Raw genomic sequence first — 15470 nt, 5'->3', positions numbered from 1 at the left:
TGCTTCTGACGAGAGAATCTCTTTCGCTTGTGAAGAGAAACAATCGACACATGGGACAGGTAATCTTGTCGTAAATGGGCGATCAACATGGAGGACTTCCAAAGACATCTGTGATCTACAACCGAGGGTCTTGTCTAAACAGCTACTATTAGCAGTTGGCAATCGAGTGAATGTGAGATTGTCAGAAGACTCTCCCTTTGCAGAATGGCCTGGAGTTCAAGGGCTCTTAAGCTATGACAACGGAAACCACCTGTCATGTCTTTACCTCGCATGGGCCTAAATCTTATCCGCTCGATGGGTTGAATTACTTGGTCGTTCTGTTGATCACAAATCCCAGATGGCCTACACGGCGCAAAGTTGGGAAGGCTCAACACAATCGAGTGAGCAACATGTGATTCAAATTGACATCGGCGAGGATGCTTGCGAGGAAGAGGTCTTCTGGTGGCGTGCGATATTGTGCTCTGGCAATTTTTGGAATGCGACTACCAAGTACAATGGTCGTGAGTATTTGTCGCCATGGTCGGTGTCCGCAACTGGCGCTGGATTGACACTGGCCACAAAGGCTTCTTTGAATTTCAAGTTATACCCACCAGATTCGATGACCGCTCTCAAATACCTATCTCGTTTCTGTGTACACCACCGCCTTTACGCTCAGTGCTCAGTCGCCCTTGCTGGAGTACTCTACATTCCATTTCTGAGGGGAAAAACAGTTTCCCTTCCGTTTCCTAAACAAAATTCTCGATTCGGATTAAAGGAAGGTGCTGTTGACCCTGTTTCTATTCCAGATCTTATCAATGAGCATGATCAGTTGCTTGCGAAGTACATGACATTGAGTCTCAACACATGGGGGTTACGCTCGATCCTATGCAGTACCTTCTTCAACACAGAGATCGAGTGTAATATTGTCAGTGCCTGGCTGAACCCAGCTTTTGCGATTCTTGATTCAATATCTTCGAAAAAAACAACAATGGCTCCATTATGATAAACCGACAGCCTCGGCTTGGCATCCTCTGGCTCGGTGCCATTTTCACCGACTTGGCAAAATCTATCTTGCGCGATGTTCGAACAGGAATGACAGCTCTGGACCTTCCAGCTTCTGCCTGGACAGAAACAACGCAAAAATTCTTGACCGCAAAAGTAGGGCCTAGCAATGGCGAATCCATACGCCGTGAAGATGAGTGCCGGCTACTTTTCATCACAGCTTCCGAAGGTCATGACCGACCTCCCATCTGGCCCTGGAAGCCCTTCGGAACTACGCGGCTCTGCGATGCAGAGCTATCTGTCCAAAACCATGCTCACTGTGCTGCTCATTTCTTAGAATATGATTTTTGGGAATGGATGTTGACAAATGGCCGTTCAATTCAAAATTCAAGAGAAATAACTAGCCAGCCTCCATACGCAGCATTACATCCCCATCCCAACCGAAAAGTGCCCGTGCTCGACGATTATACCTCTACGGAGGATGAGAATTCGAGTGTTACCCGTACATTGTCTAAGGATTCCACAGAATGGGAGAGCCCGGTAACAAACCATTTGTGCGAACGTAACGGACTGGAATACAAATCAATGCGCGAAACGACTGGAGAGATGAAGGACAGAGTCCGCCAATTTGCAGTATCGATCACGCAGGCCGCTTGTTCTCTCAACAAATCACGTATTCAGGTACAGCATCCAGATACGCGGCATCATGCCACAATTTATGCGACACCAATGTGTGACAAGAACACATATAGTCTTCCACCGGGCCACGATAGCCGTACTCAGAGCATGTGGGATACAAGAGCAATCAGATCAGCTTTTCCGTCAAGCTTTGGTGGCGAAACTAGGCTAGTTGCTCTCAAGCCTGGCTCGCAACATAGCAGGGTGCCATCAATGTTGCAAGATTGGTACGGGGGAGGGAGAGACGACCAGGACGAACAGCAAATTGTTGGATTTTTGGGGGAGCTTTTTGTGAGAACCCGGAACAGCTTGTTAGCGGAAGATACAACTAACTATCCGAAGATATACGAACTTCTCCGATTGAACGCTCCCAATACATTTAGTGAAGATTGCTGGACAAGTGTGATGCGAGAAGTCCATGGTTTTACGAAGTTCACGAAACCAGAATCTCACTTTACTGATTTCACCTTCGTGGACACAAAAGGCGAATTTGCTCAGTTTCTCCGCGGACATGGGGTATCGTTCCCAGACAACAGTAGTAACAACACGGTGTTTCACATTGAGGTGAAAACTACATCTGGGGGGTGTGATGAGCCCTTCTATACGAGCCACAACCAGTTCAACTTGGTAAGAGCCGCCAGTGAAACGTTGGAGCGTGATAAGGCTGATGATTCAAGTGCCGATGTTGGACCCTTGCTCGGACGGACGGGGTTGTCAATGAAGTCTACTTGATCTTCTGCGTGTACAATATCAAGAACACTGCTGGATTACGCATATACATGGATCCGTGGAAGATGTTCTTACAGGGGAAATTGATCTTTGAGCCAGAAGGATCATTTGTCGTTAAGGCGGGCAATCATGACGCTTCATAATAAGGGAGATGCACCAGGCGACGCTTCAGAAGAAAGTCGCGTCACATACAATGTGGAGCTTATGATTGCTGGGACCAGTGTGGTTTTGTCATGGATGCCGCAAATGTGTCATCCGGGTAATGAGCATAATGGACTGAGGGACACCAGCAACATTCTGGGCCGCAGATTTAAATTCAGCACTATTGTCCATTATTGTACAACTGGAAAAAGTTACGCCAACACTGTACTAAACCTGCTCGCTCCTGTTGGGCCTTTCAAGACCTTGTTGCCTACTCTCATATGCATGTCAGGCTTTTGCATGTGAAGGTTGGACAGGTCAAGGATCCTAGTAAGAAATCTCCAGTTCCATATGAAAAAAGTCCCCCCACTGCGCACAAGATAAGACCTTTCGCGAAAGGAGTTGGCGGGGTACAACTAGCCTAAAAAGAATGTCTATTTCCCTGAGATGAGCTTGGCGTTAATGGCCCTAGAAACCTTTCCATGGACTATGGATAGAAACAAACAAATTTAACGTTGCAGAAAGCACTACATAACGGTATCATTATCAATACCTCCCTCGCACTTGCATCCTCTGCCTTTGAAGTTTGAGAAGAACATTTTCATTAACCTTTTCTTTAAGAACCGCAATAGCAATTGCGGGTAAATCTGTCAGAATTGCGACACTCTCATCGTTGTTCAGGAATTCTTCGGCGTGGCATGAGATTGCCTTGACTATGGCATCCCGAAGCTCAGTCTCGAGAGGTGGAAGAGTGACCCAGATCTCTCGCACGATAAATGGAAGTCTGTTGGCATTTTTGTTAATCCAGTTGAGGAGGCGAGTTCTTGCAAGCTGTTTTAGAGGCGCAATATCAAATTTGTCGGCTGCCATAAAAACATCGAGGTTGTTCCACAAAACTGCTTGAGAATCCTTATTGTCGTCCGAAACAGATGTTTTGTCCTCAATGTCTGGAAAGCCCGTGTCATCATAATCTCGAATATAAAGAAAATCAACAACTCGCTGAATGGTTGCAAATTCATCATCAAGTAGGTCGATATGCGATGAAGCAGCCTCCTTGCGACAATGTTACTCATAGCTACCGAATTCAGCGTAGACGGATACTATTTACCTTGAATCCTGGTTTGACTGCAGCATCGAAAAATGATGACTGGCAGCAGACTATGGCGCGGTGTACTGCAAACTGACGGCCTTCACATGATATCGTTAGGTCGGAGTACCGACCTGATTTCAGGAGGCTTTGCAAAAGTGGTTGAAGATCTGGAAACCCCATATTGTATGGAAGTCGACAGAATAACATGAGTTGCACGACTTAATGGATCTACCATCGGATGGCCTTATAATTGCAAAGCTATCCGTGTTCCAGGTATATGACGTCAACGTCATGACGCCACGACCCCGCGTGTAACTAAGCGTCCGGCGTGTCATGGCCAGACGATGCCATGTGTGCTGCGTTCGGTCACACCACAATCGCCACACGCCCAGAGAGACATTGTTTGGAATGACGGTACTGATTATATGAGCGCCGAGAACACATATACCTGTGACTATAGTGATGAGAGTGACAGTGACGCCGACTACAAAGAGAAAAGTGAGACAGAACTACAGAGTACCCTGCCTATCCATACCAAGCCTTTCGCTCTGGTTATTTCACCAGCATTGCTCTAGCTTGGTCACAAATCATTTCCTGCCGCTGGGTGGACATATTTCAGCAGGCCAGGGAAGAATGTAACATTGTACACAGAAAGACATGCGGATTAAGGATTCATTCTGGGTTATAATCACTCAAGGAAGCTGGAGAGCATTCATAAAGAAACGACAAGGAATCTTCTTTTCACCCTGGATGCTAACAGGCCAGTCTAGCAAAAAGACTTGGTAAGGGAGAGTCAACAACATAAAAACTATGCATACTCCATACTCTCATTCAAAAGCTGATAATGACACTCTACCCCTACTTTAACCTTTGGCTAAGTATTGATCCCTCGGCTTATCAGAAAACAATGCATTGAAGACACATTAGAGCTGAACTTGATATAAAGCCACCAAGCTTGAAAGTTGGAATGCAGCTAACCCACCCACATTAAACCAAATCAATCATTGCCCTTGAATGATTTCAAGAGTCTAGCCGCAGCATAATGGCCTTGGCCCTCTGCAAGCTCAACAGCTTCGTAGTACTCCTCTTCATATTCACCCACGACCAGTGCTCCTTCGTCTAGAAGCATGTGTAGCATATCGATACGACCGTGTTCTGCGGCGCCCATCAAAGCAGTGCGCCCATTTTCACATGCGGGGCCTTGATTGATATCTGCACCAAGATCAAGCAGCTTCCGTGCAATGCCAATGTACCCCTGAATGGCCGCAATTTGTAAAGCAGTCGCACCTCCGTCGTAAGCAGCAGGAGCATTGACATCGGCCCCATGCTCTAAAAGAAGGTTGATAATCTCCATATTTCCAAGCTCAACCGCATGCTGCAAAGGTGTCCGTCTCAATTGACCTTCTCCTGAGTAGTTGATATCGGCTCCCTTCAAGACTAGCAGGTCACGGACGACAGATGCTTGCTGTGTTTTGACAGCAGCTTGGAGAGGGGTATATGTATCAAAACACCCAACGGCCCGCGAAGCAAATGATAATGAATAATCTCTGGTGATATCGCAATTTAGGTCTGAGTCGAGTCGCATTAACTCAGCTATATGATCATGCTTCTGCTTAAAGATTGCCAATGTTAGAGCACGGGCCACAGACTTAGGAGTCCACTTCATCTGCGCTGAAGACGCCCATTCAAGAATATACTTGAACATGGGGTATTCAGCCTTCCAAGCTGCTATTTCCAGTACTGACTCGAGGCGACAATGCTGTAGGTTGTACATGCCCATCGTACCCCATTTATGATGAGACATTTGAGGCGCACCTCTCATGTCGACATTTGCTTTTCGAAGTAACTCTAGATCGATCATTGAGGATTTCAAAACCGCAGCTGAAACTGCTGTCGGGGCACTCCCGGTGAACCCTGCAAGCAACATCGGTAGAAGCTGAAAATTGTCTTTTATTATGGTTTCAGTGAGAGCATCATCTGTCACTCGGGCACCACTCTCAAGAAGAGCCAGTACAAAACCTAAGTTATCCATTTTAAGGGCGGCCCACAGGGGTGTTTCTTCGAGAACTGATGTTCTGTTACGCTCCTTATGAGCATTGTTCTGAAGCAAGAACCACGCCAGAGCATCATCTTGGGCTGAAATAGCTGCTGCAAGAAGCTCGGGACCAGAGCTATCCAGGAGACTTGGAAGAAATCCATTGTTTTGCAAAAAGGTTCCTGTTTGCAAATTGCCGATTTTCTTCATTTTAAGTCCCATAAGTCTTGCGCCAGCATTAACTAGCTTGTTAATCATGGCCTCATCCCCAACTTCGACGGCTGCTGCAAGAATGGTACCTGGGTCCACGTCAAAGATGTCATTCAATCGAGCATTTGAGTTGATTAAAAGATCAACTATATCCATGAGATTTTGCTGAACAGCAATTAAAAGTGCCGAGGGGACTCTTTGAAGTTCACGTGGCTCTCTGTCAACTTTGGCACCATGCCTGATCAATATTTGACAAAGAGCAGGGTTATCCTTCTCAACGGCACGCTCAAGCAATGTCATCTTTTCATTATCAGCGGCTCGGATGTCAGCGCCAGAAGCAAGTAAAAATTCAGTAATATCTGTCAGGCCATACGCAGCTGCTAAGGCCAGCGGAGACATATATGGCGCCTGGCGGGAAGGTCGATCTGTGCCAATAGAAACATGACTCAAAAGCTGTACAATATCGATATTTTGGGTCCTGACTGCATCGCCCAGTAAGGTGCTCTGTAACGGGTCGCGTCCATTCAAGTATATTTTCCCTGTTAAACCATTGAGTCTCGCACCTCTGGCAAGAAACGCTTCAATCACTGGTACGTTTTGCTGCATCACGGCCTGCTCAAGAATTTCCGGGTCTTCTCGCTCTGTATCCAGATGTTGGTCGAGGTAGATGTTTATGATATCCTCGAAAAGAGCAAAATCTTGTGTTTCTTCAGGCTTCCAGTAACCAGCTGCCGAAGCACAATTCCTTGTCACTGTTGCACCTCGAAGCAAGAGTTCCCGCACAGCCGGTTCGTTTTTTGTGCAGATGGCATGCCATAGAGCAGTTTCACCATCCTCCTTGATGGAAAAATCCACATCGGCACCGTAATTGATCAGAAGATTGATAAGGCGAACACTTTCAGCTTCCTCACAAGCCGCAAATTGCAAAGGGGTCAAGAAGCAAGCGCCTTCTTCTTCAACTACTACCTGAACCAATCTATTCGGGCTCATGCCAGACCGAAGCATATTTTCGAGAACTTTAACATTGCTTGTCCTGAGTGCACTTGCAAACACCTGTTCTGTGATAGATTCTGCAGTGGGCTCATGAGTTGATAGCAGAATTTTGAGATGCTTTAGATCATCCCAGCCCGTATCCTTGAGAATTTTCAAGATTAATTTGTCGTCACGTTCGAGCTTCTCCTCAATGAACTCCTCTGGGTCTTCTGAGGTCAAATTATTTGAGATTAGGTAGAGTACGACACTCAAATGATCCCGGAGACCCGAGTGAGAGGTACTCAAGGCTGTTGCCAAGATATCATGTTGGCCGTGCTCTATTTCTGGCATGAGGATATGTAGAACCGCTGATGTACGAGATCCACTATAGATATTCGAAGGGTGCTGAAGCGTCGTCCATGGTACAACCGAGCTCAAGCGTTTCAATAGTTCGAAATTGGAGACTTTGGTCATTTTATTGCCATCGCGCGGCAGGTCCTCGAGGAGAGAAGAAGATGAAGAGGCTTCTGGTGGGATAATGATATCAGAATCCAAGCTCATATCAAGTCAAATGTATCATACCGTGCTCTTTTGGGTATTCAAGCATGCTCATGAATCGCAGCCAGGGTAAAGAGCTGCTCCATGAGACGTACATGCCAGGGGATTGTGGAGTAGTCACGAAGTACCCGTCAGGGGTTTTAGGCGAAGGAGCTAACAATCAGTATTTTGCACGTCCATATAAAACAAGACATCTACCTTACCATATTGTGATATGGTCGACACATAGCCCTTTCTGTATTTCGCCCTGGTGATCATCTCGGGAGGAATCTGAACTCCATCTATGAAGAGCTCGCTCTCCTTTCCATCTCGCTTGCGTTTGGCCACTTGTCTTGAAATCCATTGATAGTCCACATCTTGAGAGTTTTTTTTGAATCGCCATTCGTTGAGTTTTCGGGTGTATGTTGCCTTGCTGTATTTCTCGTCAGCTGGAAAACCGAAAAGCCATTAACAGCGTACTTACCTTTTTTTCCAGGAGTACTGGGTTTCCATGTAGCTCATCACTACCTCTAGCGTTTTTTTTTCGTGAATGTACAGTCGTTCAATTTCGCTCTTGTAAAGGTCCCATTGCTGGTTGGCCATGTTGGGTGGTACATTGCCCGGTGGTTATGGGGAGGCTGAGCAACAAGACCTACGGGGGGATGCGAGCCTTAAAAGCTAGAGCCGATGGGTACATATTTCTTTTTCAGGGCTTCTCTTGGCAGAGTCATAGTCTCGTAACCCTGGTCGCGCGTCAGGCAACTTCATATCTGACCAATGCACGGGGTACGCCTCGCAGGTGTGGCGCAGGATGATAGAGGCTCCCATTCGCTAGTCTCCAAGTTCTCATGCATCCTCCGAGAGCCATCATTGGCTGCTTATCAAGTTCTCATGCATCCTGTGAGAGCCATCATTGGCTGCTTATCAAGTTCTCATTCATTCTCTAAGGACTCTCATTGGTTTTTATCATCAAGTTCGTGTCGAATATAGTGGCCTAATTGGCTGATGTCCTTATTCTTGTGGAGATCTAGGCTAGAGATGGACAGCAACTTAAACTACTGTACTCTATACATATTCTTGTCGCACATTGTGGAGGCATTTTTAGATGGGCTCGGACTATGCGCTAGTGGTGAGGCGATTCAACACATCATCGCACCTTGATAGCGGCCTCAAACCAGACTTTGGTTTGTCCATTCCCAACTTCGGGTCCCACCCATCATAATTTTACGACCCCCAACCCCTTGGATAGGTCAAGTCCATCTGCACTCAGCCGGCAGTTAATTCAGGAAGTCTTACTATATATAATAGATCTCGTTTCCGAAGCCATAGGTACCTCTCGTCCAACAACAAACACCTGTTTCTATCTGTGCCTCCTATCTCAATCACTCTTCCTTTTAAGAAGTATATCATTTCTTGCTAGCTCTCTCAACCATGTCGTGGACCTCGACCCCCTTTCAACTTGACAATTATCACTCCCATCACCACGAACACACTGCGGTCGAGCCGCCCCAACTTCAACAATATCCAATTGTCCATATGCCCTCGAACCTTCATACGGGTCGGAGTAGAGGTGCAATCTCAGCATCAGCATCAGTGCAGCTGATACCGAGCGTTGTTGCATCTCCCTGGCCCATTTCAAATGTTAGGGAAACCACGGACCCGGATGTTCCTTTTTCGACAACAAGTGCGCATAACACACCGGCTGGCATCCGGCACACTTGCCGATTCTCTCCGCAGTATCCGTCCATTCAACTACCAAGACAGGCAAACCATGAGCAGAATATCGACAATCACGTTGGTTATCACCCGGTTATGAGGGCTCGGATTCACGCGCTTTCTCAGATCACCAATGAAAATACCGGATGGCCCCAACAGTATGTCCGTCTGAACTCCAAGGGAGCCCCTCATGGAAATAATCCGTGTAAATGACCATAATTGCTTACCTCATCTTTCCACAGATGGCGGGAGAATCTCACAGTCGATCCCATACGATATCAATGGGGTGCGTGTCATTATACCGGGTTGTTCCAAGCGGAGCCTTCGCTGATTCGTGAGCTCGAAAATTTTCACTTCACCCCTGGTCTTCGTCCCTACTCCATTCAAGACCCCGGCATGGTGTCAATGCCGAGAAATCAGTTAGGGGTACTCGTTAGAGAAGCCCATGGACGTCCAATTGACCAAATCTCAAGCCATTATGAGCAAAACCCCGAAGCTGTTGGGTTACGGAATGTGGAGCAACTCCCTGGAACGAGGGCCTCACGTCCTGCCTCACGAGGTGACTTCGAAATTGCTGTCATCTGTGCCCTCACTGTTGAGCAAGACGCAGTCCTCGCACTGTTTGACCATCACTGGGACGACAACGGCTTGCCCTATGACAAACGCCCTTGTGATCCCAATGCATATTCATATGGCGCAATTGGTCGACATAATATTGTACTCGCGCACATGCCAGGTATTGGGAAAGCAAGTGCTACAGCGGTTGCTGTTCACTGCCAAGTCAGCTTTCCAAATCTGAAACTTGCCCTTATCGTGGGTGTCTGTGGGGCTCTTCCATTTATGAATAATGGGCAGGAGATCATACTTGGTGATATCATTATTAGTGATGGCATTATCCAGTACGACTTTGGGCGACAGTATCCTGGCCAGTTTGTCCGTAAGAACGCGCTTCTAGACTCGCCTGGCAGGCCCAATCCTGAGATACGTGCACACCTGGCTAAATTGAAAAGCCGTCGCGGCCGCACGGTACTTCGGGATATGATAGGCACCCATCTTCACGTTCTCCAAAGTGACCCTCAGCTGAAAACAGACTATCAGTATCCAGGCACCGAACAGGACGTGTTATACCAACCAGGGTCTAATATAATTATCCCACGGCAGCGACTGGAGAAAGCTAACCCCATGCCTGATGTCCACTTTGGCCTCGTTGCATCTGGCGATACGATAATGAAATTTGGCCAGCTTCGCGATTGCATCGCGATGGCCGAGGGAGTCATCGCCTTTGAGATGGAGGGTGCAGGTGTGTCTGATAATATACCCCATGTGATTATCAAGGGCGTGAGTGACTATGCAGACTCACACAAGACCAAGGTCTGGCAGCACTATGCTGCCGCCACCGCAGCCGCTTGTATGAAGGCCTTTTTAGAAACTTGGGTTCCGGCGGCGAGGTCGTGTTAACCACTTAAATGTTATTATCTATGCCCGTCAGCATTGGCTGGTTCCTGGTCGAAGACCACCCACAGCAGCCTGGCCGTGGGAGACCGCGAGGCCACTATTTGTTCACAATTACTTGGTCCTGTGTGGGTTGGCGTTTTTCTTGGTATGGTCGATGAGCCCAGGTGTTTTCGAAGGCTACGCTTGGCCTAGATTCGTTGTTGCCCATGTTTCAACACGGGGGATGTCGGAGTGTATCTAAGCCTAGGTCTCCACTGCTGAATCTCCTACTCGTCAGCGCCAATAATCGTCAATAAAGGGTCTTACACCACCATGACGGTGATGAATGGTTGAGTAAGCCGGCATTGAGCAATGCAAACGAGGTATGGAAGAGTGATGGTCCTTGTGATCCCACTCATCCTTGCCTCCCAATGGTCCCAGTCAACTAGCAGCATGTAAGGTATTGATGTTGGAGCTACTACTCCGGCCTCAAGCATGGAGTTCCCTCTCCCGCTCTTTCTTATAGGCTATGGTGGAGTAGTTTATAGCTCCCTTCTTAGCGATGGGCGTAGTAGGCTTGGATACGCAGGAGTTAGAGCCTAATAAGTATGTACCGGATGTAGAGGAACTAGTTATCCTTTATACCATATGAGAAGGCTGGAAGCTGATACTAGTAGCTGAGTCTGCCCGGGATCAAGCGCGGAAAGCCATGTGATTATTCAAGCTATTAGACGAGGTGGGGTTAGAGGAAGCCTGTCGAATCAGAGCAAGGCAATATATCGTAGGTCCTCTCGTGTATTATGGGCAAACCTGTGTAGGGGACGTCTCCCTAGAGGAAGCGACAGGCTGTTCCTCTGCGTCATCTTGCTAGTCATCCTCCTCCTTATCTACCGACACATTCTCGCAGAACAAATCAATCACCGGCCACTTGATAATGAAGGAGACGGTCTGACAGATTTCAGCAAGCGTAGCAGGCTTCTTTAATATCGTATTTGCTGATTGACAGTGTATATAGGGAGGAGGTCGGTTGTTAGTGTCTTCTGAAGTAGGCTTAAGCGGTCTCTTTTATTTGTTACAATCAAGGGACGTGATGCTGGCTGGATGCTATCTGTAATACTGCCCTGTAATCATTTTGGTTGACACGTTATATATAACCCCACCCCGTCAATATTACGTTCACCGTGGCGCCGGGTCGGCTTCTCCACCACCTACTTTTTGGTTCTCGATTTTGCGACGAATAAGGGAAAGGTACAATAGCAGAACTAGAGTACCTAGGAATTAGCCCGCTACTCTATTAGCGAGGAGCTAGTACTTTACCCCTAGTTTGAAAGAAAGCTCTCTAATAGTCAGTCTTTGGCAGACAAAGACCGTAAGGAGCATCAATCGGTAAGTTAACGTTGAAACTGTCTTCCAAGTGTATAATTCGCAAAGATACAATCCGAGTCAAAGAATAAGCAAAGAAATTATAGAATATAAGTCCTTCCGACCTGGAGTTTAATTTAACTACTAAAAACTTAATGTATAAGCTCGTATTCAGCAGCTTAAATCATCGAATTCAGCAGTTAAATGAATGCTATGGCCGTCAAGAATAAGTAGGCGCTCTGCACCAATTATATGGTGCTTAGAAAATGGTTTAAAAATATCTTTAGCCAGAGAAGGCCTATTTTATCAGTTGTCCAGCTTAGAGTGGATTTTTTTAACCTGACGGTTAACCGTTTTAAGCAAAACAGTTAAAAAATACAGACACAGGTATAAAGATAAAATACTATATAAATCTCTATATAATTTAATATATTGTAATTTATATTATTAAATATGATATTTATATTATATATATATTTCTATTATCTAATACACAACCAATACAGTATAATACTTGATAGTTAAAAATTGACTAATAAAAATAGCCTGGAACTAATTAGTTATATATTAAATATAATATAGCTGTATTAGACTGTATTCAAAATATAAAATATAAATATAAATAACATCTAATTGTAATTACATTTTGAAAACATACAAATACAATAGAATAAATATTCAAATACAGATTTTAAAAGCTTGGTTTTTAACCTGTTTTTCAACCAAAATCCACTCTAGTCCAGCTATTCTAACTAGTTGCAATCCACTAATTGCTAGTAAGCTTAGGTTCTTAGAACCAGGCAGCTTGTTGATAGGTTGCTTTTAATATAATAACTGGTAGTAGATATACACCTTTTAATCTAATTATTTTAATAATTATAATCTATTTGTAATTATCTTTAATAACTCTGTATAGTTGCTTACTTCGCTTAACTATATTAATTACTTTAGAAGTAGAGTAGAGTCCCTGCAAAGCCAGTCTTATTAAAGTTCCAGATATTATTTTTATATATACTGTGTTTTAAATAACTGCTTATACAGTCTGGAATTAGGGTAATATAACCCTTGGATCTTCTTACTTTGTGTGTTGATATATTATCTGTTTTATATATTGTGTATGTAGCTTAGGATGGTGCTTAACAAATTTATAAGGCTAGTTACTTCCGAGAGCTGCAGTTGAATCTTGTAATCGATTGCAAAGCAGTACTTGAGCCATTACACGAAGGATTTTACTTGCGTTTGAAATGACGATGACAGTGCCTTGGCCCGGAAGTGTGCGGTTACCTGGGACATTGTAAGTGCGAACAGACGGTGCATAGCCTAACTCCCGCAGGGACTGTTACCTGATTTGTGGTTGGTCCGGTAGTGCCACCGCTCCCCTGAATCGGGCGCAGATAAGGGATGTTCTGGTGTCAGGGAAATAGTTCAAGCTTTTGTAGTAGGTGTGAAGGTTTTTGACTTGTGTCATCATCGATCGGACATTATTGTCCCCCGCATGAGGATCTCATGTACATCCCTTGCCCTAGGATATCTTGCTGCTTGTGTAGAGCTCGATGGGCAGTGCATTATGCTAGCTGAGACGCCGCCGTCTCATGAACAAGAGAAAGACCAATAGTGGGCTGGCCCAGCATTCATTTGGGGTCGAAGGAGCGCGATGTGGGGCACCCTGCAATTGCTGCCTAACAATCACGAACGACGCACAAACGTCGTCGGGCGACACAGGGGGCCATTTAAAGAACACCCAGCGCGGTCGTGCGACGGCCTGAGCGAACACAAACATCGCTGGTTTAGAGACCCGCACCCGACTACTGGCTGCAGAGAAGCCACACGCCGGGAGATTAGTAGTTGGGTGGGTGACCACCAGCAAACCCTTCTATTATATATCAGTGCTTACCCGTCTTTTTTTAACCCAGTAGATAAGGTATCATCACCGCCTTATCTTTACCCCTTTTTATCTTTCTTTAGTTTGTTTAAAATATAACCTTTTTAAACTATACTTATTCCTTCTACAGCTGATACAGTCTTGTAGTACAGCCCTATTACTAAGAATTACTTTTTAATTAAATATTAATCTTACTACTTTTTCTATGCTAGTACCAGCAACTTTTAAACTCCTATTAGAGTGGATTTTGGTTGAAAAACAGGTTAAAAACCAAGCTTTTCAAATCTGTATTTAAATATATATTTTATTTTATATGTATGTTTTCAAAATATAATTACAATTAGATGTTATTTATATTTATATTTTATATTTTGAATACAGTCTAATACAGCTATATTATATTTAATATATAACTAATCAGTTCCAGGCTATTTTTATTAGTCAATTTTTAACTGTTAAGTATTATACTGTATTAGTTGTGTATTAGGTAATAGAAATATATATATAATATAGGTATTATATTTAATAATATAAATTATAATATATTAAATTATAGAAGGATTTATATAGTATTTTATCTTTATACCTGTGTCTGCATTTTTTAACTGTTTTGCTTAAAACGGTTAACCGCCAGTGTTACAGGACGGATGGATTGTGCTAATTGAAACATGCCTTTAAATAAGAAAAAATAGCTGGAGAGCTATTTTATCTGTTTATACATAAATTTTTTATATGTATACTAAGCTAGCACTAGTTTAGTATATAGTATATAAAGTTTTAAATATTAATTAATATTTAAAGCTAAGCTTTATATTAGAATCTTAGTTTTATAATAAAAGCCCTTTTTTTTATTATTTTTTACAGCTTCTGTTTGTATAAAAAGATGTTTAAAGTCTAAAATAATAGCTCTATGCTTCAGCCCTTTTAAATAATATTATAGCTGATTAGTAGGCAGTATATATATAAACAGAATCTGTCTTATTTATTATAGTGTTTTTTTATATAATTCTTTTTTATTTAGTAAATATAATAATTTTTTAATAAATAGAATCTTTTTTTATACTATTTATACAACTATTTTAGAAATATGGTTAGGCTTAGCTACTAGTTTTATATAAAATATATAAAGTATTATATACAAAGGTCATCCCTCTTTTTTAGCTTTTTTTTTATATATATATTTTTTTATATATGTTTTTTTTATTATCGGTCTGTTTTTTTTATTTATATAATTCCTGTTATTTTCTCTAATTAATTCTATCATATCTTCTCCTTCTAATACTGGGGCTGATAAGTCTGATTACTTAGATAATATACTAGTTTTTATATATTATAATTCTTTTAGATTTTTACTGCTTTTATTAACTGTAATTTACTTTTTTTTATTTATATAATATAGAATAATTTATAATCTTTATACTAGTAATACAAAATATTCGATTACTATATAATTAATAATATATAAAAATAAAGGCCTATTTTAACTTTATTATATTTTAGATTAGTAGTATATTTAGTATTTTTTTCACTATAAATTTAAAATAAAAATTAGTACTTTTACTATAGTTTAAATAAAAAAGCCCAGCAGTACTTTTATATAAAATATTAATAAAATTAGATATATACTAAATATTCTTTTTATATTAATAATTTTCTATGTATATTCTATAGTTTGGTAATATTATATTATTATAAATATAATA

General features: G+C 43.0%; 4 protein-coding genes across 4 annotated transcripts; 2 read left to right on the top strand and 2 right to left on the bottom strand.

The window, feature by feature from the left end:
• Window positions 1-337: 337 nt before the first annotated feature.
• On the top strand, window positions 338-2391 carry BO82DRAFT_367207 (uncharacterized protein; the record flags this gene model as incomplete). Its single annotated transcript, XM_025637072.1, has 2 exons — window positions 338-904; window positions 994-2391. 2 exons carry the CDS (start codon window positions 338-340, stop codon window positions 2389-2391), a joined length of 1965 nt encoding a protein of 654 aa, XP_025489283.1.
• Window positions 2392-2733: 342 nt separating this feature from the next.
• Window positions 2734-3844, bottom strand: BO82DRAFT_147020 (BTB/POZ domain-containing protein). Its single transcript, XM_025630126.1, has 2 exons — window positions 3638-3844; window positions 2734-3582 (listed from the first exon to the last, which is right to left on the bottom strand). The coding sequence occupies exons 1-2, from the start codon at window positions 3824-3826 to the stop codon at window positions 3076-3078; spliced, it is 696 nt and encodes a 231-aa protein (XP_025489282.1). The 5' UTR covers window positions 3827-3844; the 3' UTR covers window positions 2734-3075.
• Window positions 3845-4272: 428 nt separating this feature from the next.
• BO82DRAFT_341429 (ankyrin) lies at window positions 4273-7737 on the bottom strand. The gene is made up of 2 exons (XM_025633551.1): window positions 7419-7737; window positions 4273-7363 (listed from the first exon to the last, which is right to left on the bottom strand). The coding sequence occupies exons 1-2, from the start codon at window positions 7489-7491 to the stop codon at window positions 4617-4619; spliced, it is 2820 nt and encodes a 939-aa protein (XP_025489281.1). The 5' UTR covers window positions 7492-7737; the 3' UTR covers window positions 4273-4616.
• A 1067-nt stretch (window positions 7738-8804) lies between these two features.
• Window positions 8805-10776, top strand: BO82DRAFT_341427 (5'-methylthioadenosine/S-adenosylhomocysteine nucleosidase family protein; the record flags this gene model as incomplete). Its single annotated transcript, XM_025633550.1, has 2 exons — window positions 8805-9247; window positions 9332-10776. 2 exons carry the CDS (start codon window positions 8805-8807, stop codon window positions 10545-10547), a joined length of 1659 nt encoding a protein of 552 aa, XP_025489280.1. The 3' UTR covers window positions 10548-10776.
• Between the last annotated feature and the right edge of the window lie 4694 nt (window positions 10777-15470).

The sequence above is a fragment of the Aspergillus uvarum genome, assembly GCF_003184745.1.
Source record: "Aspergillus uvarum CBS 121591 unplaced genomic scaffold BO82scaffold_50, whole genome shotgun sequence".
NCBI classification, from domain to species: Eukaryota; Fungi; Ascomycota; class Eurotiomycetes; order Eurotiales; family Aspergillaceae; genus Aspergillus; species Aspergillus uvarum.
The sequence above is the reverse complement of the archived record's forward strand: the minus strand, read 5'-3'. Positions and strand labels throughout refer to the sequence as shown.

Excerpts from the sequence above, each read along its gene's own strand:
- BO82DRAFT_147020 (XM_025630126.1), bottom strand. The coding sequence starts at position 3,826 with ATGTTATTCTGTCGACTTCCATACAATATGGGGTTTCCAGATCTTCAA. Across the intron at positions 3,583-3,637 it reads CAGTCAAACCAGGATTCAAG|GAGGCTGCTTCATCGCATAT; the intron begins GTAAATAGTATC and ends CATTGTCGCAAG.
- BO82DRAFT_341429 (XM_025633551.1), bottom strand. The coding sequence starts at position 7,491 with ATGTACGTCTCATGGAGCAGCTCTTTACCCTGGCTGCGATTCATGAGC. Across the intron at positions 7,364-7,418 it reads TGAATACCCAAAAGAGCACG|AAGCCTCTTCATCTTCTTCT; the intron begins GTATGATACATT and ends TTATCCCACCAG.